At 25.0% G+C, this 20,163-nt stretch overlaps 2 protein-coding genes across 2 annotated transcripts; both read left to right on the forward strand.

The window, feature by feature from the left end:
- Positions 1–605: 605 nt before the first annotated feature.
- Positions 606–1,115, forward strand: OCT59_014084 (uncharacterized protein; the record flags this gene model as incomplete). The annotated part of the gene is made up of 1 exon (XM_025324400.1): positions 606–1,115. The coding sequence occupies one exon, from the start codon at positions 606–608 to the stop codon at positions 1,113–1,115; it is 510 nt and encodes a 169-aa protein (XP_025186191.1).
- A 13,355-nt stretch (positions 1,116–14,470) lies between these two features.
- OCT59_014085 (uncharacterized protein) lies at positions 14,471–15,367 on the forward strand. The gene has a single exon (XM_025313921.2). The coding sequence runs from the start codon at positions 14,538–14,540 to the stop codon at positions 15,126–15,128; it is 591 nt and encodes a 196-aa protein (XP_025186190.1). The 5' UTR covers positions 14,471–14,537; the 3' UTR covers positions 15,129–15,367.
- The last annotated feature ends 4,796 nt before the right edge of the window (positions 15,368–20,163 follow it).

Consider the following 20,163-nt stretch of genomic DNA (forward strand, 5'->3'; position numbering starts at 1 on the left):
AAATCCTTGGTTCGGGTAACGAGAACTTTGGTAGATATTCGAGAAAAAACTGACAAGGGAACTCATTCTATAAGAAAATATTATATTGTTAATCAAGAACTTTAAATGAAAATTCTCCGTTAGAATACTGGATATATAAATAATCTTCTTAGAATAAGGTTGAATTCGAATTTTCTTTATTATGTAAAGATTTATAGATAATATTTTTTTTTAACAAACAAATAAAAAAAAAACAACGAACATGATCAAAAATTTCATATGACTTTTATTCGTGTATTAAACGTCCTGTTTTGTCAATACCGCTTACCTTTTATTTAAATTTAATAATATTCATGTTCTAAAATTGACTTAGTTAAAAGTATTTAAATGCATGTGTTTATGTTCACGAGTTGTATTTGTTATTGTATAATATTATCAGGTTAAAAATAGGTAAAATGGGTGACATGTGAAACCAAGAAAAAATATAAAAAGGATGTCTCAGAAAATTTTTTTTTTAGAAAACTTTTCAAGTATTCACGATCAAGATTACTTTTCTTCGAATATCAAAAAATTTTAAAAACAATCTTACAACTTTTCTAAAATATTTTTTTTTAAGACGATAAGCAATGTCTCCACCATCAGGTCAAATCGAATCAAGAACACTTAGAGTTAATACTCCAGCGAAACGTGGACGAAAACCTTATACCACACCAGACGTTATCGATGTAACTGGAAGAACTCATTTTATGGTTGTTCGAAGATTACAAACAAATAAAAAACCCAAGAAAAAGATAAATAACAATGAATGTAAAAATTGTGAGCAAAGTGATGAATATGTGGACATACTCGAAGAGAGAGTAAATAAGTTAGAAGGCTTACTCAATACTTTAAATGATAAAGTCATAAATGTAAGGGCTGTGCCAAAAAATCCAATCATTAATTCCAGCGAATTAAATAGTTATTCAAGTTTAGACATAAGTTCTCTTCTTCGTCTTTCTGATACTGTGGGGCAGGTCTTATATAATAATACTCAACAAGTTTCGCCCACAACTACAGTAGAAACAGAATTCAATATAAACGAGAATATAATGACAGAACTTTGGGACCCGAGTATAGACGGACAAAATATGTTTTAATTATCATTTATTTTACATTTTTTTGTTTTTTTTTTTTACAAGAAAAAAAAACAACAATATTTTCATTATTTAGTTTTATATGATTTCTTTTCCATTTAAGTATATGTAACTATGCGGGCGAAATATTTTAAATTCCTAAAGAAGAAAAGAAACTATTCAATAATAGCATTTATTTTGTGCTTTTATTGTAATAGAAAGATACAATTATTGTAAATATTATATTTAAATTTTAAATTTAGTTATAAATGCTAATATCTAAACTGAACAGTATTTTAAAAAAAAAATTTTATTACATTTTCTGTCAGTTTTTTTCAAACAATTTATTTCTTCCATATTATCCATTTACGTTCACCCTCTCCTTATTCATTTTATATAGATCAAACAACAATATATTTTTCATATGTTTATTATTATTATAAGAGCATTAAGATTTTATTATTATGAATAAGAACTATTTTGATTGTTCATATTCAAATTTTGGAAGGAATAATCTTTTTTTTTTATTTTTATTTTCATTATTTTTTAATTATTTTTTTTTCTATAATATTCTCATTTGTACAGTAATTTGCGATTTCATTAATAATAAAATAATTTTATTTTAGAAATTTTAAGAATATCTTGAATATCTTTTAGTTTTGATTCGAGAAATTTGTTTACAAGTAATGTCCTTTAATTTACAAATCGAAAACGCGTAAAAGAGATGCAACTAAGATAATAAAATCATTAGAAATACGTAATTATCTATCATGATGGATTAATAATCCAATGATTTGAATTAATCAATTAATGCAATTTATTAATTTATTTTACACGCAGTTAAAATCCTTTGTCTGATTTTTGTACAACCCAAATTATGAAACCTATTTGTTTCTTTTTCGAATTTTCGATCAAGTCTCAATAAAATCTGTGATTATCTAATTCTGTACATTTTCAAAGAAAATTCTTATGGAAGAAATCTTTATGAATTTTGGTAATTCAAATACTAAAATTCATGACATACATTTGCTTAACGTAATATAATTTGTTTATCAGATACGAACTAATTCACATTTTATGTACAAAATAGGAAATAATAATAATAACGTGGAAAACATGTTCAAGGATCGGAGAAAATAAAATAAAATAAAAAAATAAAATAAAAATTTCTTGCATGATCAATTTAATTTTTTTTCGGGTTTGTGACTCCACAACAGCGGAATTGTTAACTAAATACTTTTGATTTGTTCTATTACATATGATACTTTTATTTATTGTTAGTTTACGATTGAGTTGTACAAAAAACATCATGAAACTATTGTAATGTAATTATCCGTTAATTTTATGTTTCAAATCATTAAAATGTTACACGAGTCTGATAAACGTGTATCATTTTTGAAACTCCTCCAAGTTTTTTTTTTAAAAAAAATTAACGATCCAATCAAATAATCAGGATTTTCATTACATGCTAAAAAAAATTTTTTTTTTTTTTTCCTTTTTATTTTCTATGGAAAGATTACATGGAAACTTTTTAACAATATTTTAATATTTTATAATTATTAATATTATTAAATGATAATACAAACTGGTTAAAATCAAAAAAAAAAATTCAGTTAAACAATTTATTTCTTATAGTTGTTTTATCACGCGTTAGAATTTAAATTTAAAAACGCGTTTCAAAGAAAATTAGTTTGGAATTTGTGTATCATTTACGAATTTTTTTTTTAATAAACAACAAACAAATAAATAAAATGTAATTACGTCATTAGCCACACTATCACACGATGACGTAGTTATTGCTTAATTTCACCCACAATTAGAAATTTTAAATGATGATACAACAGGTTTAGTATTACCTTGCATACAGCTTTTTTTTTCAGAAAGTTGCTTTTTTTACAAGAAAGTAAGTTTTATGCTTTATGACGAAATAATTTTCAAAGTGGTACACCAATTGAAAAATTGACCCGGTCTTTCATGAATCATGACAGGAAAACGAGTTCCACGTAGAAATACTTTTTATTTTTAACTTGCATGAAAAAAATATTTATGATGAGCAAATGTTTGGATTTTTTAACATGGCATCAAAATGCACATAAAATAATCATTAAGTATATCGTTCGTTTAAGATTAGAATTATTCTGTAAGAGTTTTCTAATGTACTATTCATTTTTTCTTTTTCATAAAGAATTTTTTATGGGAACAAATCTTTTAACATAATAAAAAATTTTATACTTTGTAAGCGTAGTGACGTATTTTGCATCGGGATTTAAATAATGAAACATAGGAATTTTCGATAAATGTATGTTAATAATAATATTTGCGACACAATGCGATTTTCTATTTCTGGTTAGAAATCACGCTTTTTCCTTACTTTTCGACTTTTTGTAAATGAAATATTAAATACATTTAATTAACAGTTAAGTTACGGATTATTAAGATTATTCCGACTTTTTAATATCGTTTTATTTTTCATTGTTATTTTGAATTATTCATCAAGTAAAACTTTGAATTTCAAATAAAGTTGTTTTGCTGCAAGGATCATTAAACGTAAATTCATTGAATTTCTTCATTTAGAAAATCCCGAGTTTCATTGTAATAATAATAATATCATTGGTTTGAATTATATTGAAAATTTTTCGAATTAATAAGCAATTGAATTCTATAATAAAGTATGTATGAAAAAGTATGAAATTACTGTATATATGAAAATATATATGAAATATATGAAAATATGAAATATACGAAAACCCTATAAAAAATTTTCCGGGGAAATTCCGATAAATGATCATTTTTCTAGTTTTCATTCCAAAAACTCCGATATGTGATCAATTTTCTAAAAAATTTTTATGAAATATATATGAAAATATATATGAAGAATATGGAATATATAGAGTATGAAATATATAGAGTATGAAATATATATGAAATATATGAAGTATGAAATATAATAGTATATGAAATACAGTATAGTATTACAGTAATATAGTATTGAGGTACCAAATACCAAATACGCAAATTTTAAAGTTCGTGACACCTTCTAGTAATAAATATTAGATCTCGTGATTTGTTTTAAGAAATCCGCTATCACGTGCATCAAAAATAACGCAGTTAGTCGTATGATTCTCATTCTCGGAATACTTGTCGTGTCGTTTAGTATATGTGATGATAAATTATATCACAAATGTGATTTTTCTATGTGATTTTTCTTTTTATGCACAAAAGATAATAACTGTCGTACAGACGTTTTGATCGTATGGGTACTAAAAAGTCGAGAACAAAAAAAATTAATTTTTAATTAAGCATTAAGCATTACAAATGACATTCAAATATAGCCGTTTCACCTTCATTAAAAGTGTTTAATTATATCATTTTTGGTTTAGATAACATCGAATACACGGGAATGAAATCCAAAAAGGCAAGATCGAAAAAAAGAAATGTTGGAACCAGAATAGTTTTCATATAAAACATATGAAAATTTTATGTGTCCCGCATTTTGATGCAAGCACGCAAGAAATTGCCGGTAATGTCCTGCATGCATTAGGTTTCTTTCCGATAATATTCCCCTAAATCTTTTATATCCTTTCCAAACAGCCAATAATATGAATTTCGCACGTGATTCACAAAAAAACTTCTTTAAACCTCTTAACCAAATTTATTTTTTTACCGGTTTTTTTGTTATGCATAACAATGTAAACTATGCTTTATCTTGAAAAAAAAATGAAATTTTAATCAGAACGATTCAGATATAAAATGAAAGGGTTTTCTCTAATCGAAAAACTACACACAGGATTTGTCTTATTCCTGAATCTGATTTATAAAAACTTTTTTTATTAAAAAAAAAAAACAACTTTTTTTTAACTCTTTAATAATGCATTGGATTTTGATTCAATTTGTTCAATGTATGTCAAAATGTGTAAATATCTTGACCGAAAATGCGACATTTCTTCAACAAAAAACTTCTACAAATATTCCTTTAAGCGATCTAAATTTTCAAGACGCAAGGTTTGCCAAATATGAAATAATTTGGTAAACTTGTAAATATTTTTAATTATTTTAATAAGAAATTTTTTTTATAAAAATTAAAAATTTCTTTTATAAAAATCGATTTATATTTTTATTCCTTTTTTCCTTTTGTATAAAATAACTAGTATTGTAAAATATTCTCTCTTTTTCTTTTTTTATTTTTTATTTTGTTTTTTATTTTATTTTTTATTTTTTTAACAAAAAGTATTTTTAAGAAAAAAAAAGTTTTAAAAAGTAAAAGTAAAAATAATAACGGTTACAAAAATTTATTGAAAAATTTATCAGTCGATATTTTTTTATCGATTTTCTAATAACTTTCTTTTATAACACCCTTAATTTTTTTTTGAAATTTTGATTATCTTCCCGATCTTTAAAAAAAAATTCTATTCAAAAATTTGTATTTTTATTATATACGGTATTTTTAAAGCTGGCTTTGAATATTCTGTAAAAAATGAATGATATATTTATCTTTGAAAAATTTCACACGAACGCATATGTTCACATATCTTTACATTCCTTTTATTTTTTATTATTATATTTAAAATACCGGAAATACCGGTTTCTGATTTTTTTTTTCACGCGTATTTACATAATCCATTCATTGAAATATTAATATTATTATTTTTTATATTATTTAGTTTTTTTTTATATTGTAATACGCAGTTTTTCTATCATCTCTCCTTATTACCCTTTATTGTTAACCCATTTTTTCTTTTGATGTAGTCATATGGTCTCGGGCCAATTTCCAATTCAGATACTTGGCATGACATAAATCACTCTTTTTATCATTTAAAATATGCAATTTAAAGACCATATGACCCATAAAAAAAAAACTTGATGTAAATAACAACAAAAGTATTTTATAATAATAAAAAAAAATGTACGAATCTTATTCGTAAATGCAAATTACACAATAATGAATATATATATATAATATGAGTAATAAATTAAAAAACTATACATTAAAAAATGAAGTTATTGTTTTTCTTGTGATAAAAAAAAAAGGAAAAGAAAATGTTGGAATGTGACAGAGAAAAAATTTTTTGGTTTTGATCGACTAATTGAAACAATAATTGTTATTTCCGGAGACAATGAAATTAAAAATATCATTATTTATGTGTCTTACAAATTACAAAATTGGCCTGGTTTTTTTCATAAATTTTCCTATTTTGATTAATCAACCTAATTTTGGTTTCTTTTAAAAAAAAGAAATTGTAAATGATTGAATTTATTGTTCTTTCGGAAAATATTTTACAAAGATAATGTTCGGGGTTTTAAAAAAAAAAAGAACTAAAAATAAAAAAGGATTATTGAGTTTTTTTGACATAGGGATTGGTTAAATCTCCGATACAGCGCATTAATACTATTCGATGTGACTTGTTAAAATTTTCATTTTGATCAACCCACTTTAACCCATAATATTCTCTTTTTCGAACTTACAAACTTTTTTTCCTGTTTGAAATCATGTAATTTATCGCTCATTCAAATGTAATGAAAAGGTTTAAATTTCGCATGCAATTGCATTATCGTTGATCATATGCCTTTAAATGGTGAACCTTTTTACGAAAAGTTCCTTATATTCTTGGTAAACTCATTTTCGTAGGTTTCGAACTCTTCTTTTCTTGTAAAAAAACATGTGAAATATTATTTATTTATAACTAGGAAAAATACTATATATAATGAAGGTAATATCGTCTTGAAAGTGCATTTTTTGAAAGCCATATTGCATTAAAATTTTTTGACAATCAAGTGGTGTTACACGCATTTTTTTTTTTCAAACTTAAAAAATATTATGGTTTCAAGTCTAACTTTTTAATCATAAATCATTGAAAGAATAATAAAAAAATGATTAACATATCGTTATTGTTTTAATATCATTGAACCTTTTATATATTTTACACAATAGAACATTTTTTTTATTTTTATTTATGATATTCTTTTTTTTTTTTTTTTTTTCTTCTCTTGATCTGTATATGAATTTGCCAAATTATACAAATATGCAAATGAATTGTTCTTTTTAAAAGGAAATATTATTTAAAATAAATGAAAAAAAAAAAAGATACGATTTCTTTCTTCAGCCTAAATAAATAATAACTTAGCCACAAAGGTTCGTACTTTACCTCTGGCTTTATAATTAAGGTTTTATATATAAAAAGGAAATACTATATATATATTATATTATATTTATTATATTGTATTAAAATTATATTGTACTCTCTCTTGGAAAAGTCGCGTTTTTTTGTTTCTCATCATATTTACGAGAATTGTTATTTATTTATTTATTTACTTATTTATTTTTTTTTTAAAAAAAAAATACAATTAATAATTGTTTATTGTTCTTAAAAAATGATTTATTAAATATTATGCATTTATGCATATGGTGTATATGGTGTGATTGAAGAATAAATCACATTAATCACATACGGGACCGTCGGGACGATTCATGATGTCACGTGAGGTAGCTGTCCCGATAAAATTACCGGAAACTAATCGTTACGTACTATGGTTTTTTTTTTATTTCCGCAGTGTGATAGTATGTAGGGTCCCGGTAATTTGTACAGTAACTCTGTTCATTTTAAAATAAATATTTCCGCAGTGTGATAAAATATAGATCCGTATCATTTCCCTATAAAAAAAAATTTTATCTGTTATTTCTGTAAAAACTCCGTAAAAATGAGCTTTTCACGGATCCATTAACGGAAAATGTAAATAATTCGATAAATTCCGTTATTAATTCGAGCTTTTTACGGAAAAAAGATGGAATATAAAAAACGGATCGACTTTTTTTATAGGGTTTTGTTCTTAATATTTCCTAAAGAATGCACAGAGCAAAGGATGTGTTGATAAAATTCACTCCTTTTAATATCACTTTAGTTCAATTATTAGCTTTTAATTCTAGATAATCTATAACTATTAACAATATACAGTGCCCACTAATAAGTCACCGGTCACCTTTAAGTTCGTATATGGTCATATGTAAACTTTTTTTTAATAATAAATCCGCCTTTTATCGTATAAGTAAAGTTGGTCCCTATAAAAATTTTCTGGTGAAAATTCCGATAAATGATCATTTCTCTAATTTTTATTCCAAAAAACTCCGATATGTGATCAATTTTCTAAAAAATTTTTTATAGAGCGGTCATCAAGTTGAATTGCATTTACTCTAAAAATTATAATAAGAATTGGCCATTATATTTTAAATTTTATTAGAAAATTTTAAGATTTCAATAGAGATCTTTAGGTATTATCATAATATTAAAACAATTTGTTTAAATCGCCTACCGTGATTTTAAATAAAGTATTATTAAAATCAATAAAATAATCTATCTATTATTAATAAATTATCAAGTTAAAGAATAAATTATAATCTTGAATTTTATTATCATAAAAAAATTCAATCAAAAAATTTAAGGATAAATTATCTGTAACCAAATATTTTTGGAAAAAAAAATTTGGCCAAAATTCAATGCTAATAATTTGGTGAATGATCAGTAAATGCCGGCCGGCTAAATGTGAATCATTTCATTAATTTTGGCAATAATGTGCCATAAATTATAAATGAACAAATTATTTAATTTTTTATTAATACCTATTGATCTCTATTGAAATCTTAAATTTTTTCTAATAAATTTAGAATATAATGGCCAATTCTTATTAAATTTACATATAATTTTTAGAGTAAATGTAATTCAACTTATACGATAAAAGGCAGGTTATTATTAAAAAAAAAAAGTTTACATATGACCATATTTGCGCAATAGTTATACGAATTTAAAAGTGACCGGTGACTTATTGGTGGACAATATACATATAATGATATAAATTATGAAATATAAAATATAAAGATAAAATATCCACTATCCGCCCAACACAAAATCCATCAAATGGAAGTTATATGCTTGTAATGGATAAACCGATAAAGCAGATATGGATTTAAGAAAATATTCACAACAAACTCAAAATCAACTTACATGGAATGAAAGAATAAAACCAATTAAACGTGATTTGTCAATAGAAACGTTTGTCTACATGTTTAGGCTAACTATTAGTAGATTTACCAGATTACATTATCTTTATTTGTAACAATGATAATGTAATTTTCCAGTGAAATTCGAAATACCGGAACCTCGATATAACGGATCATAAGTAGGGATGGCAAAAAACATGTTTTAAAATATATATGTTGCCGAAATATTTCGGCTATTTCGCCCTCTTCAAAGCAAAATCATCTGATTTCATAGATCTGGCTGAAATTAGGCTTCATATAGGTTAATCTGGGTCTGAAGAACCTATGAAAGAACTTTTGAGGAATTTCGACAAACTTACATAATGGCAGGGCTCTGTAATTTCGGACAACCTATATTTAATATATGGCCAAAACTTTAAAGTCCGATTCGAAATTATTGCAGATTATGCCGAAATTTTCTGAAGTCTAAAAGTTGCTGCAGATCTGACCCAAATTATCAAAAAATTTATTAGTATATCTACAAGTAGCTATATTTTGGAGCCGAAATGCGGCCGAAATTGAAAAAAAGTTTCGACATGTATATTTTAAAACAATTTTGGCGTTTTAAAACATGTTTTAAACGTGTTTTAAAACATTAAGCACTTACTAGTTTTACGATATAATACATATTTGCAATAAAAATTTAAGCACTTTATTATATAATATATATTTAGAGTATAGCCGGACCGACCTTGTTGGGAATATAGCTGGAAGTTATTTTTGAATTAATTTTTTCGTGGGAAGTTAAAATTAGAATTGGCCGGTCGGACCAAAGGCTACGCCCTTAATTTCCTCAAAAAGGTAGTGATACTAGTGATTCGTTAAATTAAATGTGCGCTAACTCTTAAAAAAAAAAAATTATATAATATAATCTTCTAATCGATCAATTAAATCAATAACTAATGTCATTTCCACAATAATTACACACTTTTGACGAGGTGTTTTTCGTAACTTTTCAAAGTGCTTACGGACGTCTTCCGATGATGGTCTTCCACGAGAATAATTCTAAAAAAAGGTTGCTTAAAAATACAAAAAAGGTCATTAAAAAATAATTCCGCAATAATCATGCCGATCAATGTTTTAAAACAAAAAAAAAACGTTTTAAAACAATAAAAAACTGATTTAAATTGTTTTAAAACATCTTGTTTTAAATCACGTTCCATCCCTAATCATAAGTAAAATTTTGATATATCGGAATTGAGGTCTGGAACGGATCATAACGTATAATTAATTTACCCTCGATATATCGGAATTCTTGATATAACGGATTTTTTGACAAATTTTACTAATGGAACGGATGGTTCCATTATATCGAATTTCACTGTGTACATTAATATTGGTGATGGCTTTTTGGACTATTGGACTATTGGACATTTGAACTATTGGACTTTGTATAATGATCCAAATCCACATTTTATTGAACTATTGGGCTTACAATCAATTCCAATTGTCACTCTCTTAGTACTATTACTAAATGTCATTAAAAAAATTTGGTTTATACATATATATATATTTTTTTTTTGAAAAAAAAAGTTGTTTGGTTAGTATATATTACAATTAATTTTGAAGATTTAGAAGAATCAAAATGAAGAGACATCCAAATAATAATAATTATTTTTTTTTCGAAAAAAAAAATCAAACGGATTAAAAATTTTATTGTAATGCAAGAAATTTGGCTAATTTGGCTGAAATTAGTCTGATCGGTCTTTTTTTTTTAAAAAAAAAATCCACGTGAACAAGGTCTAATTGGTCTTCAATAATCAATATTTAATATGCTATTCGGGCACGTGACATATATTCCAACTCTAATAGGCTAATACTAAGAATCAAAATTCTGGCCAACATTAAACCAAAATCACGTGATTAAATTATGAATTTTTCCTTGTCGCCGCAGCATTAACGCATTAACAATCTAACGATAAATAAATTCAAAGGTTGTGAAGAATAAAAATCCTTGAAATTATTAAATATTGAATTATATTATTGATTGGTTACACATAGAAATTACGAGATTGAATCAATCCGACATATTATGTCAATATTACTATCCGCAGAAATTGAACAATCATCCAGCAAAGAAGAAAAGAGAGAGATTCTAGAAGTATACAGATCGTTCTTAAATTGGGACGTCATTTTAAGTTTTAAGCTTTTGCAGTTTTGTAAAAAAAAAAAAGACGTACGTTTTGACCTAGCCAAATTCCTAAAACTCAATGGATCATGTGACAAATATGTATTCTCGGTTTTATTAGTTTACCAACTTTGGCATTATAAACAATCTTTATTTGGAATAATTTTGAAATACTATGTGTGCAAGTAGAAAGTATTTCATTAAACTTCCATAAATGAATTCTTTAATGACATTTGAAACATTTTTAACAGTTAAAGAGTTTCATAGGAGAAATTGTGGAAAAATGTAACTTTGAATGATCCGCAAAGAAATTTTTCTTTGAAGAACCCATATATATGTTCGATTTGATAAGGGACAATATTTTAATTTTCAATCAAAAATTATATGATACACAAAGTAAAATATAATTCTGCGGAATTCACTGCAGAAATAATACTTGGCCTTTAAGTCACACAAAATAAATTTATTTGGATATTTAGAAAGCCGAATTTGAATTTATAATGAAATATCATAAGTTTATCAAGAAACTTTCATAGGATTTAAAAAAATATTAGTAATTAGCCAATATATATTTAATGATTAATTGCATGAAATTTTATTATATATCAATTTTAAAATTTATGAAATTTCTGTTTACAAACGGTTTATGAAATCCGTAAACAAGTTTCATCAATTTCATTGATGAAAATCCCATATTGGTTTTAATAATGAGATTCATTAATAATTATTAAACAACTAAATTTTTTATTGGACTAACTTTAATAAGTATTTCGGCTGATACTAATTATTATTATTATTATTTATTAATTTTTTGAAAAAAAAAAAAATAAATTATCAAAAATATTTGTGGTGTGAATATTTTTTCTTTTGATTTAGATAATCAAATGAGGAAAAAAAAATTTTAAACAATTATGGCTCGTAAATATTGTAAATAATAAATATTAAAAAATGTTTATTTTTTTTTTTGTAATTATTAACTTAATATTGGTAGTTTATTGCCTTTTTTTCAACGGCGATTCTTTTTCTATTGTTTTTATTTTTAGTAAAAATTTTGGCTAATAAATTCTTATTTTCTCAGGTGACGGATTTTATAAAAAAAAAAAACAAAATACCTTTATTTGTTTTTATTAAAACAGCTATTTCTTTATCTTCATTTTCTCAGGTGATTCTTTCTTAAGAAAAAACCAAAAAAAAACCCAAACATCTATTATATATATAGATTATCGTGTGATTTTTTTAATCCCGCCTCCAAATAAATAATCATGCACAAAATTGAGGTAATACTCAATCGGAATATTTATATGCTTATGACGATGACTTTTTTGGCGTTTGCTTCGACATACACAATGTATTCATTAATTCGTTAAAAAAGATTTTCGTGGCTATTACTATTTCCCATATATTGGAGAAAACAAAACAATGCGGCGTTCGAAAGATAATACTCCACACACTCAGGTTTATTAAAGCCATCAAAATATTCATCGGGTATGATATGATTGATAATGAGTCGTTCTCAGTCATTATTATCTGCAAATAAATTTGAAACTTTGAAAGAAAAGATTTTCACAATATGTTTGGCGGTTATTTCCTATAAAACAAAGACTTTTGAAACCAAACCGCCACAAGGATCTGCAGAATACTGTAGCACAACAATCCAAAATTACCTTTCCATAAATGATTTTCCGAAAACATATTGTGCCCGTTTCTTTTTGATCGTCTTAATTAGTTCCCAATTCATTTACATTGTTTTGTCTCAATTATTTGAAGGAAAAAAAAAAAAAAAAAGATTTTCAACAGGTGCCTTTTATGTACATTCTTCTTTAACAACAACAATCTCCGCGGGAAAAATTTCGTCATTATGAAGTACGAATATGAAATAAAACAAAAAACGATGCAGGATTACCCGCACGTGTTAATACTGCACATATAGCATTCACAATTATAACTAATTGTTTACATTTTACATATCCCGATTGAAATGTGAACCTCTCGTAATCTATGATATCATAAACAGGTTGATTTTCATCATATTTTATGTTTGGTTCCATGAGCTATGTTAAAAGATTCATTTAAAATATTTTAAATATGCACTCTAATAGAAATATAACAAAGAAAATTTTCACATATGGTATGTCCATTAGTGGCTCGGATTTTGTGATTTTGTGCGAGTCACAAGCAACAATCATGTGATGGCTTTTAAATATAGGATTTCTGTTTTAAAAAAAATGAAACAAATTTAAAACGACAAAAATTATTAATATAATTATGAACATACTTTCTTTGTTGATAAATGATAATAGATTAAAAGATAAGATTTAAAGAAAACAAAATAAAAAAAAAAAATTGCTGCGCTGTACATGTTTGTCAAAAAAGAATTCTGACTCTGTACATAGCTGCGGTTGAGTTGATTTAACAAAAATGATAATATGCTACAAATACAAAACTAAAGAAAAAGGACCGAATTTTTAATATCTCGTAAAGTGAATAATATTATAATATCATTCGGGTGTTTCGGACCGAATTTGGTCCGAGTTCCGAGTTCCGACAGAAATAAACCAGTATTTTTTTAATTCAAGTAGGAATATTCAAGTAATAACAACGTGGTTGAAAAGAATATTCGAGAGTCAGAAATATTGCCAAGTCGGAAATTTTTTCCGAAAAAAAAAAAATACCTGTTTACTAAAAATACTAGCGAGTCAAAAGATAAAAATATATATATATATATATTATAAAGAACATAAATAATGTACACTATAATTATATGCGTAATATACAGCATATACAATAGTAAATCAATTTTAAAGAAAACTCCTTTATAGGATGAATTCAAATAATAATAACAATAATAATAATAATAAATGATTTTTTTTACTATTGAGACAATAAAAGGAAACAAATTATTGCAAGGTTCAAGAAAAGAAGAAAAATGCTTGTATCCTCTAAAAATGATCTAAAAATATAAAGTAGACTACAAGTTAAACTGTAATAAATAATTAATTACTAAAAAAGCTATTCAATAATTCAAACAATGAAAATTCTTTTCTCATTTACAATTATATTGCTAAAAAAAACAACAATACACAATTTTTTTTTTCTTTTACAATAATTTTCAGTTTACATAAAATTGGGCATTAATTGTTTATTTTAAATAAATAATATAAATAAATTTTTGTGTAACCCTTTCTTGTATATAAAGTCTGAAAGTTTGCTTCCTAGTCACTCAACATCTTCCTTCAAAATATTTCATTTTTTTTTATAAAAAAAATAAAATAAACGAAATTTAATAAAAATGAGTCCACCAAATTCTTTTGATGAAAAGCCCGTCGTTGTAAAATCAAAACGAGGACGAAAAGCACTTGCTGTTAGCGAAGGACATATAGATGTTACAGGAAGGACACACATAATGACTGTTCGTAGAACAAATCCTCCTACTCCAAAAAAGAAAACTACAACCCCAAAAGCAATAAAACAAAACAATACTTATTGTAGACGATGTGAACAAAATGACGAATATATCGATGTTCTTAACGACCGAATCGGCAAATTAGAAAACTTGGTAGAAAAATTAACAAACACAACGAAAAACAATTGTATCAACAACAACAATATTACACAACAACAACCTCAACCGATAATCGCTCCAAATTTCTCTGCTATGGGAACGGAAGATCTTTTAAATTTGTCAAGTCAAATTAACGTTGTACTGCTCGAAAGATTTGACATTCAAAATCAATTACAATTACAAACTTCGATGATAAACCCAATAACTCCAATAACTCCAATAACTCCGATAAATTTAACCCCACCTGTAAGCCCGTTTACAACTTGCGAAGCCACTGAAATAACGGAGTGGAGTTATCCGCCATTTAACCAATATTAATTTAAATACGATTTAATACGAAATTATCATATTATAAATTTTTTTTTTTTATCGAAATACTTACTATTATTATTTTACGAATTTTTTGTATAAACAAAAAATATTAAACTTAAAACGATTCCTGTAAATATCGAATTATTATTAGAGTTTTCGTTTCACTCACTCGCATTTTTTCATTCATATCATTTTTCATTCTAAGATATTCATATGTAGTATAGAACTAAGATTGGCAAAATCTGAATAAAAAAAACAAAAAAAAAAATTTTTTTTTATTTATTACTTTAAAAAAATTTTATATACATTAATAATTGAGAAATATTTTTTCATGTAATATGATGTACTACTATACTTATTATATACTGTACACAATTTATTCGGTATATCAATGGGCGGGAAAAATATATTCTGGATTATTAATTATATGTAAACAATAATGTGTTACATATTTTTATTTTATTTTATTTTATATTATTTTTATTATAGATTATAGATACCATAAACATCATACCACTAATATTTATTATTAAATAATTGTTTCATATTTTTGTAATAGAAATATTATTTAATTTTATTGTGTATCCAGTGATAAGAAGCTTTAAAAGCAGCGATCATAAAAAATGTCAATTATTACTTAATTTGTACAATAACTATTAGAATAAAAGTTTGATATTGGAGTAACATTTTTTTCTTTTTCTCATCCTTTAAAGGTAAGGTATTTTATTAACGTCATTAAAGAAGGGAGTAATTTTTACAACCGCTTTTAAAGCAATAAAATAACCAATGAAATATTTAAATGCTGTCATAAAGCATTAAAAAAATATTACATACTATGTAATATTTTTATTATTATATATATGATATATGAATGCATCCATCATACACGCATTATTTCAACGTGTATGCATATGCAATAATACCAGGTAATAGAAGAAACGATTCACAAAATGAATAAAATGAATTCATGTTTATTTTTAGTGGGCGTGATTTTATTATTATTTCATAAGAAAGATAATAATTAGATAGTTGATTCCTTTCTATAAATAATGTTAATACAAAAAATCTCCTGATTTTCTCGCGAATTTCCTATTTATAATCAGCGTTTACCCAAATATAGATCAATCGGAATAAGTTCACCTAAAAATCATTGAACAACTTCCCTTGGAAGTGGCCAGTATTTTTAATTGTAACCTTGTTCATTTTAATTCCCTTTTTTTTTCTGTTTAAACTTTTTTTTTTTGATGCAACATATGCGGCTGAAAATTTTGTAACACACGCTCATTTTCTTTTTTGTCGTAAAACAATAAAACAATGAAAGGCCAGTAAACGTTATTGATAATTAATGTAAAGTTTGAGACTGAAATAAGGTTCTGAAAAGAAATGCTACCCTTATAAACAATTACGTGAATTTTTACTAATTAGGAATTAGGAAACATAATTTTTTTTTTTTTCTCAAAAGTTTTCCGCCATTTTCTTCTATGTATAGTAAGATTCATTTTTAGACCAATTATTTCATTACACATGCTAGAAAATAAAATATTATTATTCCCTCTCATGAAAAAAAGTGATACGAATTATAATTTCCAAATTTATAAAACACATAGAAATTCGATTTTTTGTAATTTTTGTAAAATTGTCAAACCCAGTCCCAGATTACGTATGTAAAAATCATTGTTACAACAAATAAAGGGTTTGTGTAACCATCCAGCATAAAATTTATTGGGTTTCACATCGGATTTGCTTTGCTTAACATTCCCAATTGAAAAACTTCATTGACCAAATTGGTGAATCATATTATATTGTTAAAAAAAAATTTTTTTCCAAGTACCCGAACAAAAAAAGTAAAAGAAGATGATTCCTTTATTGATATGTAAAAGAACTTCCAGAAATGTGTCACTGTAACATTTTTTTTTCCTCCTTAATATGATTCGTTCTATTGAATTGACAAGGAAATTCTGCAGTTACGTATTAATTTTTTTGTTATCTTATGCTGCGTAACTAAATGTTATATATAAAAGTTATACAAAGAATTCTTTGTTATTATAATAATCAAATGATTCGTTCATTTAATATATCAAAAAAAAAAAATATGTGGATATCTATTTAAAAATATTTTTTTATATTATGTTTGAAATTGTTCGGAGTTTTATTCATCTTTTCTCTTTTAGTAAAAGAAGTAAACAATCAGAATTTTTTATTTTTATTTTTTATTTTGTACATTAATTGTTCAGTTAATTTAATTGCAAAGGAATCAATTATACCCGATTATACCCAAATTTGCAAAAAAAGATTTTCTTTGTGTTAAATGAAACATTTTTCCTTTTGAAAATTATGACGTAGAATTTACTAGAAAAACTAAAAACATTTTCTAGAACGCGAAAATCATTGTCAAATAGATGCAATTTTCATATGTTACGTAAACCAAACAAACAATCATTGTATTCATTTCATGTGAATATAAATAATGCAAAAAGTACGATAATTTTTTTTTTTTTTTTTTTTACAAATACATCATTGTTTAATGCCACACATTGTCATCAAAGATGGGCGGGAACCTCGAATGAAAAAAATGAGTCATTGTGTTTCTTGTCTTTTCGCTAGATTCCAAGTTTAAATGGTCTAAATACACTGTCCATTCATACAAATTCATGTGGTGTAAGGTAAACACAATTATATGCATATGCAAATGGTTTGAAAAAAACACATATGGCCCTTTATTGAAAATATTTTGATACAAAGAGGCTGAAGAAATTATTTTCTTTCAATAAAACTTGTTTCATTAGTCAACGTATGAAGTAATGATGATGGCATTATCTTACGAATTCACCATGGATGTGCGTAGAAATAAATAAATATATATATATATATACAGTAAATATATCTATATATAATATATATATATAATGTATATATATATAATGTATATATATATACTTTTTCATTGTTATTTTCTTTTTTCGTGAAAATTATTGTAAATTCCCTCAAATTTATTTGTAAAAAAGGCTTAACTCTTGGCATATATACATTATTTTTAAAATATAGTTTGGTTAGTTCATTAGTTCATTGTTGGTTGCCCATTTGTTACATAAATTAATATATTAGGAAGATGATCGTTATATCGCATCCCCCAATTAAAATTAATAACGTAATTTAAGCAATCCCTCCTTCTAAGTGGATAGTTGCATCATTACGTCATATACTTACAAGGGTTAAGATGTTCCATATTTGCATTTGTGTATGCGGTAGAACTTAGATGAAACCCTTATTGGGAAGATTGAAAGGTAAATGTTCTTATGGGGACACCAATTAAACATAACCTTAGTCAATTTTAATCCGATCCCGGTGAAATGATTTATGGCCAATCGTAATTCCATATGGGTAGGAATCGATTTTTTATTTATTAAATTCGGAGTAACTATAAATATTTACTTCGGTAATTTTTTTTGTGCATCGGCTGATCAATTTTTCTGCTTGGACTTGTTTAACCGAATTGATTTGCCATAAAAAAAAATATATAAAAAAAAACAAACATCGGAAAAAATAATTTAATGTGAAAAGCAAAAAAGATGAAATTTCATTAATGCATTTAATAATCTTTCTGAAACAAAATAAAAATTCTCAACCGGAGCGTAAACAAACAACGGAATTTCCCGAACGAATACCGGATGGTTTTTAATTAATTTCACTAATCTTTATATTACATTCATAATTTCAAATATGATCGATAATTTTGTTCTTTGTTTAAAGAAAATATTGAGATAACTTGATTAAGTAACTAAACAATGAATTTAATGAAATAAAAATCAAATGATTCGGCCGAATTAATAATTAATTAATGTAAAGTGGGCGGTGATCTATTTGATCACAAAAAAAAAAAAGATAACATAAAATAAAACAAAATAAATGTAAAACTATTTAAGGAGAAAAATTAATCATTTATTTACATAATGTTTATTAAAATGTAAAAAAATATTTTGATTAAGATATTTTTGATATTTTATAATAATGTTTTCGCGTTTGATAACGCGCGAAAATCATGATATAATAAAATACATCATTATAATACGTAAATATAAAAAGGTAGAGTAATTGTTAACAAATATTTAGAAAAAATAGAAAAATAATAATAAAATTGTTGTACCAATTAATTGAAATTTTTCGGGTTATGCTCAATATTCGATTTATTATTGGTTCGATCATTTTATACATATATATATATATTTTCAAATAGGTTTAGGTTAAATAGGTTCAAATTTTTTAATATAATTATTTAAGCGCTAACCATATTTTGACTAATTCCTGCATAAGTGCATTTTTCTGCGGATTTTTAAAATCACGTGACAATACAGGCGGGCGTTCTATATAGGGCTATTTAAAGACTTATTAGTATTATTCGTGGGAATAAAATTTTCTCGTGATTAACAATATAAGATAATTTCTTTATTATTGTACTATAAGAGCTATAAAAGCTTTAAAATAACCAAAATACAAAGAAACTTAAATGTATCATGATATCATAAAAATTTTTCTTTCTTTCCAAATAATTGAGGATCATATTATATTTTTTCCCAACAGTAATTACATATGAAGTTTTGGGCGTAAATTTCTAAATGTGACTGATAGCCGAACATTATCTATACTTCATAGATGCACTTTATTGATTTGATTACGTAGGATAATATTATAATTTTAATAATTGGATCAAATAAATAAATCAAAATACGTTCTTATTTTATCGCTTTTATAAGGGCAATAACGAACTTTTTTAATATATTTGAAACGTTGATTAAATAACCTTTTAATGAGATAATAGAATTCTTTTTGATTTTCTCATGTTATAAAAAGAATGTAAATAAATATATAATCATATAAATATATTATCTATTTAGATCAAAGAAAATCTGGTTTTTTTTTTACCCGAATATATTAAAAGTGGCGTGCTAAATTAATATATTATAAATACTGGTCAAAATAACGCGCCGTTATTTGTTCATTCCTAAAAAATATTAGATCAAAAATGAAAAAAGGGTCTAACTTC

The sequence above is a fragment of the Rhizophagus irregularis genome, chromosome 21 (assembly GCF_026210795.1).
Source record: "Rhizophagus irregularis chromosome 21, complete sequence".
NCBI lineage: Eukaryota > Fungi > Glomeromycota > Glomeromycetes > Glomerales > Glomeraceae > Rhizophagus > Rhizophagus irregularis.